Source organism: Archocentrus centrarchus, chromosome 7 (genome assembly GCF_007364275.1).
Source record: "Archocentrus centrarchus isolate MPI-CPG fArcCen1 chromosome 7, fArcCen1, whole genome shotgun sequence".
NCBI lineage: Eukaryota > Metazoa > Chordata > Actinopteri > Cichliformes > Cichlidae > Archocentrus > Archocentrus centrarchus.
In genome coordinates, this window is record NC_044352.1 from 18,603,181 (window position 1) to 18,620,192 (window position 17,012).

The window sequence follows — 17,012 nt, forward strand, 5'->3', positions numbered from 1 at the left end:
TTTCCATCTGCGGTGATGGCTGAATGGAGTTGGGTGGCCTACACAGCTCTAGAAGTGCTTATTGCTGTGGCATGTTGCTTTGGCAATGTGCTGGTGATGTGCGCGGTTTGTGTTGGTATTCGGGATTCCCTTCGGGAACCTACATTCTGCTTCCTCGTGTCCTTAGCAGTGGCTGATTTCCTTGTGGGTGTGGCTGCTGTGCCCCTTGCGGTACTATTGGACGGCTGGGCGAGTCTAATCCCTGAGTTGTGCCTGCGTCTCAGCTGGGTCGTGCTTGTGCTGACGCAGGCGTCTGTGCTGTCACTGCTAGCTATCGCCGTGGATCGATACCTGCGGCTGCACACGCCGCTCAGGTGAGGTCGGAACTCTGGGACTCTGGTTTATAACATGTTTTCAATTTGTCCCTTCAATTTGTTTTATCTCTTTCAGATACAAAGCCTTGGCCACACAGAGGCACACATGGATGGCCGTGTCTGTTTGCTGGATACTTTCATGTCTACTTGGTTTCACACCTCTATTTGGCTGGCACAACTACTCCTTCCCAGCATCCGATTCTACCAACACATCTTCCACTTCTTTCATCCATCCACCATGCACTTTCCTCTCAGTTATCTCTCTCCCTTTCATGGTCTACTTCAATTTCCTAGGATGTGTCATGGCGCCCCTGCTGGCCATGACCCTCCTCTACACTAGAATCTTCTGGAGCCTACAGGGACGTCTAAAGGACAGCTGCCCTCAAGCCCAGGCCTCTCTGCTCAGGGAGAAGAGGCTGGCCTGCTCCCTAGCTCTGGTTCTCATCTTGTTTGCTGGCTGTTGGATTCCCCTCCACCTGATGAACTGCCTGCTGTTCTTTCAAGGTCCTCAAGCTGTCACACAGGGGGTACTCTATACAGGCAAGTGACAGTACTTTTTCTAACTCTTACACAGCCTGCAGCTGGTTGTTAAATATTTGAGAGCATGTGACTCATTAACAGCACTTGCCCTGAAATATAACAGTAGCCAATCCAAATTTTCCAGGTATTCTCCTGTCTCATGCCAACTCAGCAGTCAACCCTGTGATCTATGCCTACCGCATTCCAAAGATCCAGCGGGCCTACGGTCAATTATGGAAGCGCTTCTTTGTGTGGTTAAACTGTTGCCATCGGAAAAAAGCTGGTTCAGAGATCATTAACATACAGTTAAGCCATTAACACATACATCTGGATTAAGAGGGAACACCAGTCCCCAACAAGAGGTCGTTTGGCCACCGAGTTCACGGGACTTCGTCAGAAAGTTTCTAATAGAAGCAAATCTGACTTGTGCTCAGCCATCATTTAAGGCTTTAGTAAAGCTAATCACATAGACTGGGGAAAGCAGCCTGTTGAGTTTAATCCATAAAGCTTGTTCTAATGAACTCTGCATATAACCCCCCCCCCCCCCCCCCCCCCCCCCCCCCCAATTTGTGTGTAAACTTCATTCTATCAGCAGTTTTCACGTGTCTCCACTAGAGGGCAGCATACACTAACAAATTGTACAGCTGTTGCTGGATAACGATCACAACTGCAGTGTGACAATTTCAAGTTGCCATTCACTGATTTTTGGACAACTTTTTAAGACAAATGTGACTTTATTAAAATGTACATATTACAAAGCACATATTTTAACACTTCCAGTCAATTCAACAACTGCAGTCAATTAAACACTAATCATTTAAGTCCTGTGTGTCTTCCGCCTCCTTTTTTATTATATCTGGCAATAAATATCAAACTTGAGCCATCAGCACGTGTTGAACAGTCCTGAGTGTCCAGCGAGCTCCTCAGGGAAGGCAATAGACTGTATAGTTATCACCTGAGCAGGGTGCAATCCCACCCACCAAACTATACAACCTACTACCTCACCCTGTCAGAGCCCAAGTCAAATACACCACAGGTTCGTCCTTCAAAGAATGATGAACCCATTTACCTGTTCAAGGTGAATACAAGAAAAAGACTGCTGAAAGCTCATATTTTTGCTTGGAGATGACAGTCGGCGAGTGGCTGACTCAGCTGTCTCTTGGGAAAGACAGTAGATTGTATAGTTATTCAAAAAAGAGGTTACAAAACCCCACAACTATTCAATCTACTACCTCAGCTCCAAGGACAGCATCTATGTTGCTTCAGCATCAAAGATCCACAACGGTATCCTTCCTGCAATGTTACAAAGACAGAAAAGGAGAAGGTCATTAACATTAATGGTCTCTGAAATGCATTCAGTTATTAAAGCAGAGATTACTCTACTAAAAGTTAAATTTTTCACAATATTTGCAATTAATATCTTCAAATTCAACCTCTTCAGAAAGGAGTGTAGTTGCATTTTCAGTTTTATTCTCTGCCTGCTTCTTTATTTTTGTTTAAATCGGTATGGTTCAAAGTCATGCGTGAAAGTGATCATCCTTTATACCAACAAGTCTTCAACTGCCAAGATTTGGAGAAACATTTATCACTTCTAAACAAAAGAAGACCCTCACAGATTTCCCAGATTTGCACATCCTCACCGATCAACCGTGCTTGTCTGTTGCAAGGCTGAATGTCTTTAAGAAATGTGTTCCACTAAAATAAATCAAAGACAAATAATTTAACGGTAAGTGGATGACGGAAAGTGAGAGTACTAATGTGTGAAAACCCAACAAACAACTCACTGGCTTCCTGAGAGTCTGGCATGTGATCGAAAGAGAAAAAAAAGAAAAAAAACAGAGAGAGAGAGAGCTGCTCGATTCTGTGCCAGGAATCCTTTTCCGTTTTTGCCAAAAACTGAGCTCATTCCAGTGGGCTATCCCTGTGTAGGCTGGCTGCTGCTTCTCAGACGGAGGTACACACACAGATGCCTGCAAATATGGCTTCCACCAGCTGCCTCTGATTGAATACAAAGCTGGGATTCTGCCCCCCAAAACACAACAACGAAACACAAAATGGCGTCTTGCACATCGGCCATTTTAGGTCTGCTTTAAAACACTATAAGGTCTACCTTTTAGGTTTTTTTTAATGAGCTTGCATCGTGATGAAGAAAGCACAGCTGTTCAATCGGGAGTGATGGAGAATCAGTCCTTTGCCAGGCAGTAAGACAAAGCCAGAAGAGCCAGCCGACACATTCTATCCCGGGTACTGAGTGAGAGGGAAACTAACTTTACTTATCGGACAGCTGGACAGTTCACAGAGAAAAGGCATGATGGCATGCAGCGTGTCTCTGTCTGTGTAATTTTTTCACCCTCACAAAACAGGCAGACTGTCCTGGCGTTTTTGCTCCGTTAAAGTTTTATTAATATGGAAAGTTGCTGCTTCTCCTTAAGCCATTAACAGTTAAACTGTTGCTAAACATGAGATAAAGATTAGCTTCGGGAATATCAGGTTGACATGGCAGTAACTGAAGGGTTAATGAGTGGCAGACAAATGCCAGACCAGGGCCTCAGATTAACAGAGACGGGGTTAGAAGGTACACCGCCTGCATAAATTAGCATACAGCCACAACCCCTGAGACTTGGTCCAGACCACGGTATACTTAGCATGCAGTAGACCTTGCTAGACTGACTACAGAAGACCAGACAGACAGAATGAGGTGGGGGTGTGTTGGCATGATGCCCAACTCTGTCACCATGCCAGTGACAGATCTATGAGCTCTGTTCGGTCGCCAAGGAACCTCCCCTGACTGGAGCCGTGTTTGGAGGACAAGGCGAATGGACTAATAGTGATATGACACAGTGTACTAGGGGAAATGGGTCGAGTTAATGAAGATTTAACAAGACATCTGAGTATGAAAAAAAATACACATTAAATGCTTGTGGGGAATTCTGTGCTTCTGGGTTAATTGTGCAAAACTGGAGTCCTGTTCCCTCGACCGGTTTGGAAACACTGAGGCCAAACTCGGTCAGTCATGTGCAGTCTATTGGGTGCTGTTGTCTGTGACTGTGGACATTTGTGGCACATAAAATGGGTATGTATGGCTCAGCTGGACAAAATAATTTTCTCTTGTCAACAGCAAAAATAAATGTAGCTCTAGCCTGTGGGGCAGCTAAGAGGAACTTGAAGAGGTCTGGCCTTCTGAGTTAATCCCATCTGCCTATCAGACAGTCTGTGCATCTGTCACAGCAGAAGTATGGCTAAATGTTTGTAAATTCACATTAGTATTATTCTGTGGAAGCCAAGAAACATGGACCTTGTCCTCTCATACCTTCTGATAACACAACTCTGCTGTGACCAAGCAGGATATGTTTTTCTGGAGGCAATTTCCTGCTTCAGCCTAGTCATCTTTCTCTGGCTGACAGTTACACGTGTATTTTGGGGTTTCCAAAACCCCCCTGTCAGTTTTAGCAATTTGACATTTTGAAGGATAAGAGAAGAGATGTTATACACTTTACTTGCAGTCTCTAAAAAGCCCGTACAATAATGTTTCAGCCATGCAACATTAAATCTTTTTTTTCAATGCATTAATTTTTTTTTTTATTAAAATTTGGAGGCCTTTTAAAAAAACCAAAGTGTGACCATCTGTTTATTTTCCTCTTTTGTGGACTCAGTGCACAGACTAAAATCAGAATGGATGCTTAAGTGGTGTAATGCTGTAGTGCACGTATTATTGACCATTGCATGTCCTGCCCCTTTTAACTTTGTCCTTTTTTTCTTTATTTCTAAACATGCCGGTATCAAACAAAGACAAAACGCCATTAAAATAGCTAGCAAGTTTAACTACCAGTAATATACATGTTCTACAAACTTTCAACTTCAATCTACCGTGATTTTCATCTGTATATTAAACAAACCCATGCGAAAAAGAGACAAAAAATATCATGGAAACCGGCCTTAGCTCCCTCTCCTCCGCTGAGGGAGGATTCAGAATTTGTCCTGCACTGGGCGATTTATTCCTTGTTCGATGCAAACAACGTAAACACGCAGATTAATTATCAAATCTCAAAATGCGTGCGGCACGCTCAGTTGCCAACAAAAATCCTCAAAATTGGAGCAGAATAGCAGGAAGCAGAGGCAGGAAAATACCTATTGGATTGCCTGGTCCCTTGGTCCGCAAGACAGAATGAATGTTTGGCACAGACACAACGGACGGGGCACCAGACGATTGGTACAGGTTCTTGTGTGTTTCTCTCTCTCTCTCGCTCTCTCTCTGAGCTTTGTGCCAAGAATGGGCAGTGGTGTCTGTGTGCCAGGCAGAATTTCAATAAGGGAGTAAGGAGGTGGTGGTGGTGGTGGTTAAAGAGGGGGAGGAGCGGGGGAGTTGATGGAGGAAGTATGCCACAATAGATGGCAGAATGAAGAATTCCCTGTTCGATTCTTGTCTTACGTCCATTCGTAGTGATCCTCTTAAAAGTACTACGGTGAATTTATCACAGAAGCTTTTTCATCCTCCCACTCTCTAAGGAATGCCTTATTCCTACATTAAAGGACGAAGGATCGGAGCACTGAGCTTCTTCCATCCCACTTGGCATGGTGCCTGCTCTGATGTTCTGTATATCCTCATTAGCTAGGCACAACACCCTGAGCTCATGCTCACATGTATGTAGAGATATGCTGCCATATGCGTGTACTAACACAACCATACACTCGTACAGACAACACAGCTCAGTTGCTCAAGCTGTGGACATTAAAGAAGCTCCGTTGATTTGATCCTGATTAGGTGATTCATAACTAAATTTAAAAAAAGGCTTCTAGTCTTCCGATCAGTGTTTGGGTTTTGTGTGGTAAACGGCTGCACAGACAAATTTTCAACTAACATGTACAAGAGCTAGGTAAACACGTTGGACAGCATATTTGATGAAAAGATATATGACCCCAATATGGCAGGAGCATAAGGGAGCCATTGTGTTGACTATTAGTTTTCAATAATAACGTGTACAATAGATACACACATAAAAAAAGGAGGTATGGTGGAAAAACACAGTTCAAAATGGTGGCAGGTCACACAATCAATCTCCAATTTTTAGACTTGGGATAAAGTGTCTCTGGATAGATATGCCCTCCAAGTAGTCAAATGGCCAGTGTGTTTCTAAAACCTCTGAATGAAGAAAATCTGAAAGGCGAGAAGGTTACTTTCCTCCTCTACATCTACTTTCTCTGCCCTCTCCTCTCATTTCCACTTGTCTATGCTTTTGCTAATGTGCTAATGAGATGTGTGGTTACCATGGTTTCAAATGTTTCTGATAGCTCAGAATCCTGGCCTTGCATGTCGCTACACGCCCACATGCTAGAGCATTTACAAATGCCACACAGTGTAGGGTATACACAAGCATGCACATATACAGCATATAATCACAAACGCTTGGAAAGGTATACCCTTTCAAAGTGTGTGTGTGTGTGAGTGTGTGTGTGTGCATACTTGTGCACATGCACACAAAGAGAATGCGTGCAAAAGTGCAAAGCGGTGTATGTCAGGACGAAACAGCTGCAGCTTCCTGCATGAGAAGAGAAACTTCCTGTTGCTTCGCTCCAAACCGCGGTCGGTCAGCCAAGATATCAACCAATCAGCTATGTCGAGGCTGAATGAAGGAAGTAAGCCTGACTGCCTCTAGGAGAAAAACTCAGAAACATTATGAGGCAACACGATAAGTTCATCTGAGGATAAGAGAGGGGCGGGGAAAAAGCACTCCCACTCCTACCACTCTTTCTATCTCTGTAACTTTTGATCTCTATATTTTCTCGAGCCCTTTTTCCTCTTAACATTTTCCTTTCTTTATTATCACATTTTGATATGCAAAAAACAAACAAAAAAACAAACAAGTCTTACGGAAACTTTTTTACATTTGTTATGAAGCCACTTTATGCGAAAGCTAAGCATTTTTAAATGTCAGAGACTTATGCAGAGGAATTGAGAGTAGCATACCCACTAATTGTGAGGAGTATGTTGAAAAGGTCTGATCATGTTCACTGTTTACACGTGGCATGAAGGCGCCATTTTAACATTAGCCCCTTTTTAGACCAAGATGCTGCATTGTCATGAAATTGTCCAGTTAGGTTCCTAATTACACAAACAGTATGCAGGTATTTCAATGTTACATTTCCCCTCCTAAATTTGGTTGAACTATGGCATCGGCTCTGGGTTCATATGCAAATTTTTGACTAATTTGAGCGTAGTGTTCTGGTCTCTGACATGCAGCTATATTCAAAATTACTGTTACATGTGAATATTTTATATAGTGTCTTAGAGCTTGCTAAAATACACATCAATCACATAAATGCCACCGCTCGTATTTATATTTCTCCTTCTTCTGCGGCACATCACACCAGTGGTAAGAAAAAAACAAAAAACAGTGGTTTTACTGTTAAAATTGAAAGGTATTACTGAAAAACAGGAAAAAAAAACTTTCTTTATAGCATCGCCCGTTTCATTTCTGCCCAAATGTTTCCTCTAAATGTAAACTGCCATATATACAGATGCAGATGACGCAGTATTCGAGCAGCTACCTTTTGGCAAACAGACACACCTCTAGATTGCAAAAACATAAAACTGTACACACAATTGCACCAGCATACATGTTTCTGTGAAACTGCTGTCATATATCTCAGTTTTCACAGTGGCTAGAGGTGCAAACAGCATGTTAAGGGAGTAATATTGTCCTTATATTACCTATCATGACGGTAAGAGACTTGACCAGCGCCTCAATTGTCCCATAACAGCTCCTCAACACTGGTCAGTACCTATCCTTATATTACCCTAACCACTACAACCGCTCTCAAGCCGCACGACCCTGTGAGGTCACAAAGTAGCCAAGAAGGCCTGTCCTTCCTCCTGCCAGTCTCCAGAGAGACACCTGTTCAGTACAGAAAGCCACAGAAAAGACTGCTGACCGCCCTGTCAGAGCCTGCTGTCCTGCAGCAAACAGGGGAGAGGAAGAGGGGGACATTTTAAGACAGAAAGAGATACAGACACCAGGGGAAAGCCGATGGGCAGCAGGGACTCACAGTGTCCCTCTGAGCTCTAGAAAAGTTTCTCCTGTTATGTCCATTGAGCCAAAATGGCGCCGGGGAGAGTGCGGCGTGGCAACCGATAACAACACACAATGTTTAGGAGAAAGACCATGATGAAGGACAGAGAACAGGGCGAGAGGAACTCTGGGAAACAGATTACAGGACAGTCAAAAGATGGGAAAAGGTGTCACAGGATAAAAAAAGGAAAATACCTGGAGCCTGTATGTGAGCGGCGGGCTGGGCCGGAGGACTGAAGGAGAAGAGGGCCGTGATGGCGGGAAGAAGGGAAAAGAGAGGAGTAGAGCACACCCTCTGAGAGCTACACCCCCTTCCCACAATCCCCTCCTACTGGCGTGAGTGCGTCTGTCCATACACAAGGTGACAGAGGGACGTCTGCTCACACACAGCACTGTAACACACAAAAAATAAAAATAAAAAAAAACACAGACACACACAAACTACAGCATCAAACACACTGTGCTCAACCAAGAGCAAAGAGCTCCAAAACAGACCAGCAATAGACTCACATTACTGTCAGTGGCGTATAACCAAAACAGAGTCAAACACGCGAGGACACCAACACAGGGGAGTTAAAAACACAGACACACACATAATCAATTCGCCAGCCTTTGGATCACCCTCTGCTCTGCCCTGTGCTGTGTTTGCTTCGGTCTGCCAGCCCACTTTGGCACTGCTGCCAAGAGGGAAGGAGAGAAAAGGGAGGGGAGGAAGGGGGTGCAGAGACACAGAAAGAGGAAGGGAGTGACATGCTGTAGCGAGAGAAGGAACAGAAAGAGGAGGAGTCCGAGAAAAGAGTTAAGACAGAGTATGCCACAGAAAAAACAAGAAAAAGTATGAGAAGAAACGCCAACTGTCGTGAGCTGACGCGGTGACACAAAACAGTCAGATATCACGGCTAGCAGAGGCACCAAAATTTACATGTTTATCATCCAATATCCAAAATGCACCTCTCTCCATGTACCCCACTTATACTATCCTGCAGCAACAGACAGATGGCGAGAGAGACAAGCAGATCCCGACACTTCTGCCATATTGTTCCATCTCACCATGTTCATACAATCAATAGATTAAAAAAAAAAGCTCAAACTGGCTTGAGATTTCAATTATAAACTGGTGGACTTTTGTTTTCAAGTTCTCTCACCAGAAAAAAGAAGGATTACTGGCAGACTTACTGTCTTTTTTGACATCTCTGTTCTGCCCGTTTTTCTTTGCGTCTCCCCTCAATTCGTCCTCTCCCTCCATCGGGGATAATATCAGCCCTCGTGAGAGGGAGGGCTTTGAGAGAGTTCAGCTAAATGAATCAATGAGCAAGGAGGGTGGATACTTTTTTTTTTTCTGCCTTTGGCATCCTTCCCAGGTTTCCCTTTGCTTTCTCACCCGAGCATGAGAGTTGAACACCAATGCAGATCTTGGATCAGCGAGCTGTCGCCTCTAGATGACCTCAATCATTAGGAGAGAAAATATAAATCCATCTGTTCATTAATGGCCGACCTTCTCTGTAGCGTGCTTGTGGGCCAATCATTGGAGCTGGAGTGGGTATCCCAAGCTGAGCCAACCAATCAGAGCTCACCTCCAAGCTGATGTCACTTTGAAAATACTGAGTGTAATTCTAAAAAACAGGAATACTTTTTTTTTTTTTTACCATTACATTCATGCTTACCATCAACCAATTACAGACAAAAAGCAAAGCTTGTTTGAAGCGAAACACCTAATGCATTGTCGCAGCTGCTGTAATAATAGGCGCTGAGTCCTCAGAATGGCCGAACAGATACCAACACACACATTATCGGAGGCTTCTCTCAGTCTTCAAGCACCAACTGCGGACACAAGGCAGACCACAATAGTCCAGCTTCTCTGCTTGAACTCCACAAGTCTTTTCTCAAAGACAGGACAATGGACACACACATCCACATTCATACTGTACACACACACACACACACACACACACACACACACACACACACACACACACACACACAGACACACGTACACACACGTGGTGTGAAGAATCCGGTTCTTCCATGGAGGCTCAGATTCAGCCAGCAGGTTGGACAGCCCCTCAAACCTGACGTCACATCTCCTTTGTTGTTTATGAATTTATTTCTCTCCTCAGCTGAACTCTCTGTACTCAAAGTCCCCCCCCCCCCCCCCCCCATCTACTCCCCTCCCTCCCTGTCCTCAAGCCCTACATTTACCCCCTGCCAACAAAGGCGGGCAAATACAGTATGGCTTTAACAAGGAAGGAGAAAAGAAAAGGAGAGACAGACAGACACAGCGACGAGAGACAGGAAGATCGAGAGAAAGGAGCTCAGATGTCTTTCTCACTTTTTCTTTTCCTCCTTTTCTTCTTCGATCGCTCTCCGTGCCTCTTCCTGCTTGGCTTGTAAAAGTTTCAGCTGCAAGGCGGGCCGGCCTCTTTTGGCAGCTGTCCAACTCTTGACTCTCGACTCTCCTGTCCCCTTGCAAGAGAGAGAAGGAAGGGAGGACAAATATAGTCGCAGCTAGACTGTACTATAGAGTTGTAGATGCAGATGTACTCTAAACACACAGTAACCTTTTTTTTTTTTTTTTCATATTTCGCACTAATCCAGAGAGGAAGAAATAAGTTTGTTGCATTTTGCCAACATTTCAAACCAGTTTTCAGTAAAGCATAATCCAGCGGATAACAAAATAAAATACACGCTAATCACTGTGTGAGCCACCATGTGTATTTTCAAAAGGCTGTGCCACACTTGTGATGTTTGCCCGCCTGTAACTGGCTGCGGCAGCTGAATCTGATAACTGTGTGCTTCGGGGCTCACGCCCAGTTCACACAGGGACACACTGCCTGTTTTATTTCTCCTAGTATCAATAACCTGAGCAACTGGTTGTTTGCAAGTACAGTTATATTGACACTAGCACACAAAAAACTCTACAGTGCCAAATATTTGCATTAATTCAAAACACATAAACTGTCTAAATGGGCCCTGTTTCAAAGTCTAGGCAGACACACAGACTGGCAAGTTATACTGTTACTGATTTACTCACCTTGGTTTGGCGCAAGATCATACATACCAGTATTTCTAATGCTGATGGACCTACTCACAAACAGTGTCTTAATCAATCTAAAAACAACAACTTCTGTTGTGTTTTACTCACTATACATTTTATAATAGTTAAGGCTTATTCACAGGGGTAGCACCTCTTCATATAATAGGTTATAATAAAAAAAAATTTTAATTTATTTTAAAAAATTCTAATTATTGCTGAGCTACATAAGAAAAATGCATATTTATATAGGGTAGGGTTTTTCTGTGAATGCCCGGTTTTAGACATTTAACAAATAACATATTTTACTTTAATTTAAACCTATGTCTAGCAGGTCAATTAACCATAAATTAGAAAAATGAAGTGTAATGTAAAAGGCCGTAACATAATAATTATTACATTCTCTTTTCTACTAAAGGTGAGGAGAAAAATAGCCTGTTGACTATACTGTGAAATATTGTAAATGAAATATTCATTAAACGGTAACCCGTGGGTGACCTTAATGAAGAAATCCCAATCACCTTTCCGCTAACTTACCTCTAGAAACTAACAGTAGCTTCGTCAGTAGCTCCTTTTTTTAACCAGGTGTTGAAAGCCATTTTAAATGGATAAACTATAAAAATAAAACAAACACGCAAAATAAACTTTCACATTTTTAAATCACAGAAGTGTCTGCTCACCTGTGGGAGACTCTAGAGGAGAGAAAGTGCAGCGACCTTTGGCGCTGTGGAAGTATCCTACTAGCTTGTAGCCGGACTGTAACTTATATAGGGTTGAAGGGGGTCCGCCAAAGGGGCTGGACATGTGGGCCTATATAAGCAGGTGTACTCGCGACAGTTAAAATTAGAAATAGTTAAATGAAAACTTGAAACATGCGGTTAATTTATATAAAAGAACATTTCCACTCGGTGTGCAGCTCCCTGGTTGTGGTCAAAGCACCTTTTTTTTTTTTTTTTTTTTTTTGTATTTTGTCAATGGTGACAGATGTGGCGCTCCATCTAGTGGTAAACATGATTAAATGCCTACACTCTTCATGGTGTCCGTATTATTTTATACCCCTAATTTTCTGCACTCAGTATTACTTGCTCTTACATGAGGACACTGCAGGTTTTAGCTTTGATATACAGAACTGTTTTGCATATATAGGTAGATTTCATTAATTGTGTTAACAGTGGGTTTTTTTTTTTGGTATTTCCAAAGGGCCTTTACCATGCATGAGAAAGCAAGTAATGTTAATTCAGGGAATAAAAAATGTAAAACTTATGGGGAGGTACTGGGTTAGATTACCCTGATAAGCATCACATGGTTTCCAGAATAGATGCATTCAAAATTCTGTACCACACAAGCTTAGATGTGTGTGTGTGTGTGTGTGTGTGTGTGTGTGTGTGTGTGTGTGTGTGTGTGTGTGTGTGTGTGTGTGTGTGTGTGTGTGTGTGTGTGTGTGTTTTGCAAGAGATTCCGTTGTTTGTTCCATGTCACAAAATAAAGTTTCCATTATCAAGTTGACCGTGTTTCCTTCAAAATAAAGGTGATGACAAAAATGAAAAAGAAGAGGAGGATGCAGTGGAGTAACCATTTGTTCTTTTACTCTTTTAAAGAGCAGCCTAACTGGTCCAGAGACTGAAATTTATAATCCCAAATAATCTGCCTTTCAGCACTTTGCCTATATATGAGACAGAACAGAAAGCACTGAAGGATAAGAGAGAGAGAGAGATTGAGACTTATTCAAGATCATACACAACACAAGGTTGTGAAAGGAAACTGCAGATGTAGTAACCCATGCGAAGAAACAAAAATAATTTTTAAAAAAATAAAAGAATAAATGATTAGTCATTACATGGGTTCAGTAATGAACAAGGAAAGAAGCTAGAAGACTACTTGTGTACTACTAGAATAGAACAATAATCTTTAAAAATTTTTAAAAAATAAATAAAAATTTTAAAAAAGATTCATTATAAGTATCACTTCTGTTTTGAATTTTATACCCCCCCCTTCTGTGAAAAAGTAAAGTACCTGATCTCCACTTTTGCTGCAGACCTCAGTGGGAAAGGATAGGACTTTGTAAAGGCATGCTGAGATGCAGACGTGTTTGCACATGTCAGAATTAAACCAGGGAAATTCAGCCGATGTTAAAAATAAATCTTTCTGCTGTGTAGTCTTGTCTGTGTTGTCTATCACCAGCCAGTAAATGTTACTAAGTCATTGTGATTCCCACAAATATCCTAATCAGTTTATATATATATATATATATATATATATATATATATATATATATATATATATATATATATATATATATATATAGAGTGAAGCCCAAAATTATTCATACCCCTGGCAAAGTTTGACTTAAAGTTATTGTTATTCAACCAGCAATTTTTTTGTTGACCAGAAATGACACAGGCATCTCTCAGAACATAATAAGACAAAGTACAAGAGGCATCATTGTGGGCAAAAATTTTTACCCAGCTTTTATTTACATTTGAAGAAAAGTGGCATGTCCAAAATTATTCATACCCTTTGCAAACTGTCACACTCTATGGGGAAAATCCAAAGTTCTATACATTTCAAATAGTCCAAGCTGTTCTAAAGCATCCTAATTACTGTGATTCACTGGGAGCAGCTGTTTTAATCAACTCAACAGGTGAAAATCAGCAGTTCTCCACAGTTGGTTTGTGGATAGTTATGGCTAAGACAAAGGAGTTCACTAAAGACCGGTGGCTGCACACAAGTCAGGAAAGGGCTATAAGGCCACATCTAAATGTTTTGAAGTTCCAGTGGCTACAGTGCAAAATATTATTCAAAAAATACAAGATGCTCTGCAGTGTGGAAAATCTCAGAGGATGTGGTTGGAAGCCAAAAGTGACACCTGTGCTGGCCAGGAGGATAGTGAGAGAAGTGAAAAAGAATCCAAGGATCCCCACCAAGACCATCCTGGTGAATCTGGGCTCTGCTGGTGGCAGCGTCTCAAGGCAGACAGTCCAACGGACACTGCACACTGCTGGGTTCCACGAATGCAGACCAAGGAGGACACCATTTCACCCCTTCTTGCAAATGCTCATCTGGACAAAGAAGAAGACTTCTGCTCTTCTGTTTTATGGTGAGATGAAACAAAAATTGAATTGTCTGGCCACAGTGACGTATCCTTCATTTGGCATAAACACCATCCCCACTGTCAAACATGGTGGTGGGAACCTAATGATTTGGGGGTGTTTTTCAGCCAGTGGACCAGTGAACCTAAGCACAGTAAACGGCACCATGAAAAAAGAGCAATACATCAAGATTCTCAACAACAACATCAGGCAGTCTGCAGAGAAACTTGGCCTTGGGCACCAGTGGACATTTCAGCACGACAACAACCCAAAACGCAGAGTAAAAGTGGTGAAGAAATGGTTAGTGGTTTGCAGTGGCCCAACCGGAGTCCTGATCAGGACTGATGATGTCAAGGATATCAGGGTGATGGCAAGGAGACCCTCCAATCTGAAAGGGTTGGGGCTCACCGCTAAAGATGAATGGGCAAAAATACCAGTGGAGACATGCAAAAAAGCTGGTCAGCAATTATAGGAAGCATTTGATTGCTGTAATAGCCAATAAAGGCTTTTTCTATTGAGAAGGGTATGAATAATTTTGGGCATGCCACTTTTTCTTCAAAAATCTTGTGGGAGATGCCTGTCATTTCTGGTCAACAAAAAAATTGCTGGTTGAATAACAATTTTAAGTCAAACTTTGCTTGGTATGAATAATTTTGGGCTTGTGTGTGTGTGTGTGTGTGTGTATTATCAGCACACTTCTGGTTAGGCCATTAATCTTAATTCATCCATCCATTTTCTTCCACTTATCCTTTTCAGGACCACGGGGGGCTGGAGCCTATCCCAGCTGTCATAGGGCGAGAGGAGGGGTACACCCTGTACAGGTCAACAGCTTGTCAAAGGGCTAACAGAAGGACAGACAACCATTCTCACCTATGGGCAATTTAGAATCACCAGTTAAACTAACCTCATTAAATGTATGTCTTTGGACTGTAGGAAGAAACTAGAGTACCTAGAGACCCATACAGACACAGGGAGAACATGCAAACTCCACACAGAAAGGCCTCAGCCAAGGTGGATTTAAACCTAAGACTTCCTTGCTGTGAGGCAGCAGTGCTAACCACCACATCACCATTCATCTTCAACTAAAGATGAATTGTATCTTTGTGTTCTGCTCAGTTTTCCTAAAACCAGAGGGCTGATTAAAACAAAACCAAAGAAAACCAACATTTGCAACTTATTTTTTTTGGCCAGTGCAAAGGACAGCTGTCATCCTGGCCTTTTAAAATGCCCATGACTGAGGTATTACTGCCCTCCAGTGGCCACATGAAAGGACAACCTTAGCCCAAAATGCTGTCAGAGGGTTAAAGTTCCCTTCTGTGCTTCTTCTCAGTCAAAATTCCTGTGACTTTTGTTTTTCTCACCCTTTCTTTTTTTTTTTTTTTTTTTTTTTTTAAATGTGAAATTTCAGCAATGTTTTTTAGCATTAAAGAACTCAATCAGGTACAGGCAAGGCAGGCAGGTCTTAGAAAATTTGTACTGATTAGGATGAGTGTTTAAACTAATTTGTCTTTTCTTAATGTTTTTATTTTATTTTATTTTTCTTTATTTTTTGGGGACATGCAGTCAGGGATTTGAGGGTCCTGCCTCCCCCAAATTCTGCCACTTCGTTTCCTGCCTTCTGATGAATTTTTGTACACATTTGTGTTGTCTCTGCTTTTCTCTATTTGACAAACACAAAACTGTGACTCCAGATGGCAATTCAACATATGCAAAATATACTGCATTGGTGCCCTGAGGCACAAAAACATTAAGAAATACATAAAACAGGATAAGCCAACATTTTCTTGTTGGCTCACCCTGGTGGTAATATAAGTCAGGAGCATTGACTTAACAATGCTTATTTTGAGCTTGTTTGTAGTATCATTATTATATAATGAACATAATCATAATGTGAATAGTGGCTCCATAGCCGTGTGGTTTACATGTTTGACTAACAAAGTAATCCCTGGTCCAGTCCTGGGATGGGACATCAATCCTTTCGGAGTTGTCAGGAAGAGCATCTAGTGTTAAAATAAATAAATCTGCCAAATCAAACATGCAGTGCCACCTGCTGCGGTGACCTCTTGTGAATATTGGAGAAGCTGAAGCTAGCTTTATATGAGTAATTTAAAATAGCACATATCAGTTGTTGTACCCACTGTGGTCCCAAGGCAGATGCCCATTTGGCCTGGATTGTAATTCAGTCTTGGTATTTACATTACATATTTTCATCATTCTGAAGTGGTAGTACACTGTTGCCTCACAGCAAAAGGGCACCTATTTTGAACCTCCTGGAGCCTGTCTGTGTGGCGTTTGCATGTTCTCCCAGTGTCTTGGGTTAACCAAGCAAGCCAGAAGTGTGGATTTGAGCGTGCATAGTTGTGGTGCGTGGCCCTGTGATCGACTGCAGACCTTGTCAGGGTGCCTACCCTGCCTTTTTTCTTGTGTCAGATGGGCTAGAGTCCAGCTACACAAACACACCCTCTGTGATAAGCAGTTAAAACAACAAACACAAAAACAAAGAGGAAAAAACCCAAAACAGTCTTAGTTGCAGTGGCCCTGAAACCTCTTGGCTTATGGCCTTTTTTTTTTTTTTTTTTTTTTTGCCTATCATTGAACTTCACTGCGGCGTATCACCACAATTACAACACACTGACATGCAGACAGAACTGTGATTAATAATATCCGATACTGAAACATGTTAATTATCTTATACATTACTCGGAATAATTTAACTTTTGATACTTTAGGTATAGGTGCGGAAAATACTTCTGCTTATATTCTGAATGGTGTTGAATGGTACACGAAATGTAGTTTTTTTTTTTTTTTTTTTTTTCCTCAAAACTACCAGCACTCTTCCATCTCCCAACTTTCCCACCAGGAGTCTGATGTCCTGGGAGGAGTTTGCCTCGGGACCCACAAAACTTTTGCGTGTTGCGCGTGTTTCGACGCCACGCCTCTGCCTCCGTGCGTT

General features: G+C 42.1%; 1 protein-coding gene and 1 long non-coding RNA gene across 2 annotated transcripts; one reads left to right on the forward strand and one right to left on the reverse strand.

Moving 5' to 3' along the window:
* On the forward strand, positions 1–1,363 carry LOC115782830 (adenosine receptor A1). Its single transcript, XM_030733285.1, has 3 exons — positions 1–353; positions 430–893; positions 1,018–1,363. The coding sequence occupies exons 1-3, from the start codon at positions 16–18 to the stop codon at positions 1,188–1,190; spliced, it is 975 nt and encodes a 324-aa protein (XP_030589145.1). The 5' UTR covers positions 1–15; the 3' UTR covers positions 1,191–1,363.
* Positions 1,364–1,578: 215 nt separating this feature from the next.
* LOC115782838 (uncharacterized) lies at positions 1,579–8,592 on the reverse strand. Its single transcript, XR_004020179.1, has 3 exons — positions 8,450–8,592; positions 8,135–8,331; positions 1,579–2,165 (listed from the first exon to the last, which is right to left on the reverse strand). It is a non-coding gene; the product is annotated as an uncharacterized LOC115782838 (long non-coding RNA).
* Positions 8,593–17,012: the final 8,420 nt, after the last annotated feature.

What these genes read in the sequence shown, in the direction of transcription:
- LOC115782830 (XM_030733285.1), top strand. Translation starts at nt 16, where the DNA reads ATGGCTGAATGGAGTTGGGTGGCCTACACAGCTCTAGAAGTGCTTATT. An exon ending in CGGCTGCACACGCCGCTCAG is followed by an intron (nt 354 to 429) that starts GTGAGGTCGGAA and finishes TATCTCTTTCAG; the next exon opens with ATACAAAGCCTTGGCCACAC. An exon ending in ACAGGGGGTACTCTATACAG is followed by an intron (nt 894 to 1,017) that starts GCAAGTGACAGT and finishes CAAATTTTCCAG; the next exon opens with GTATTCTCCTGTCTCATGCC.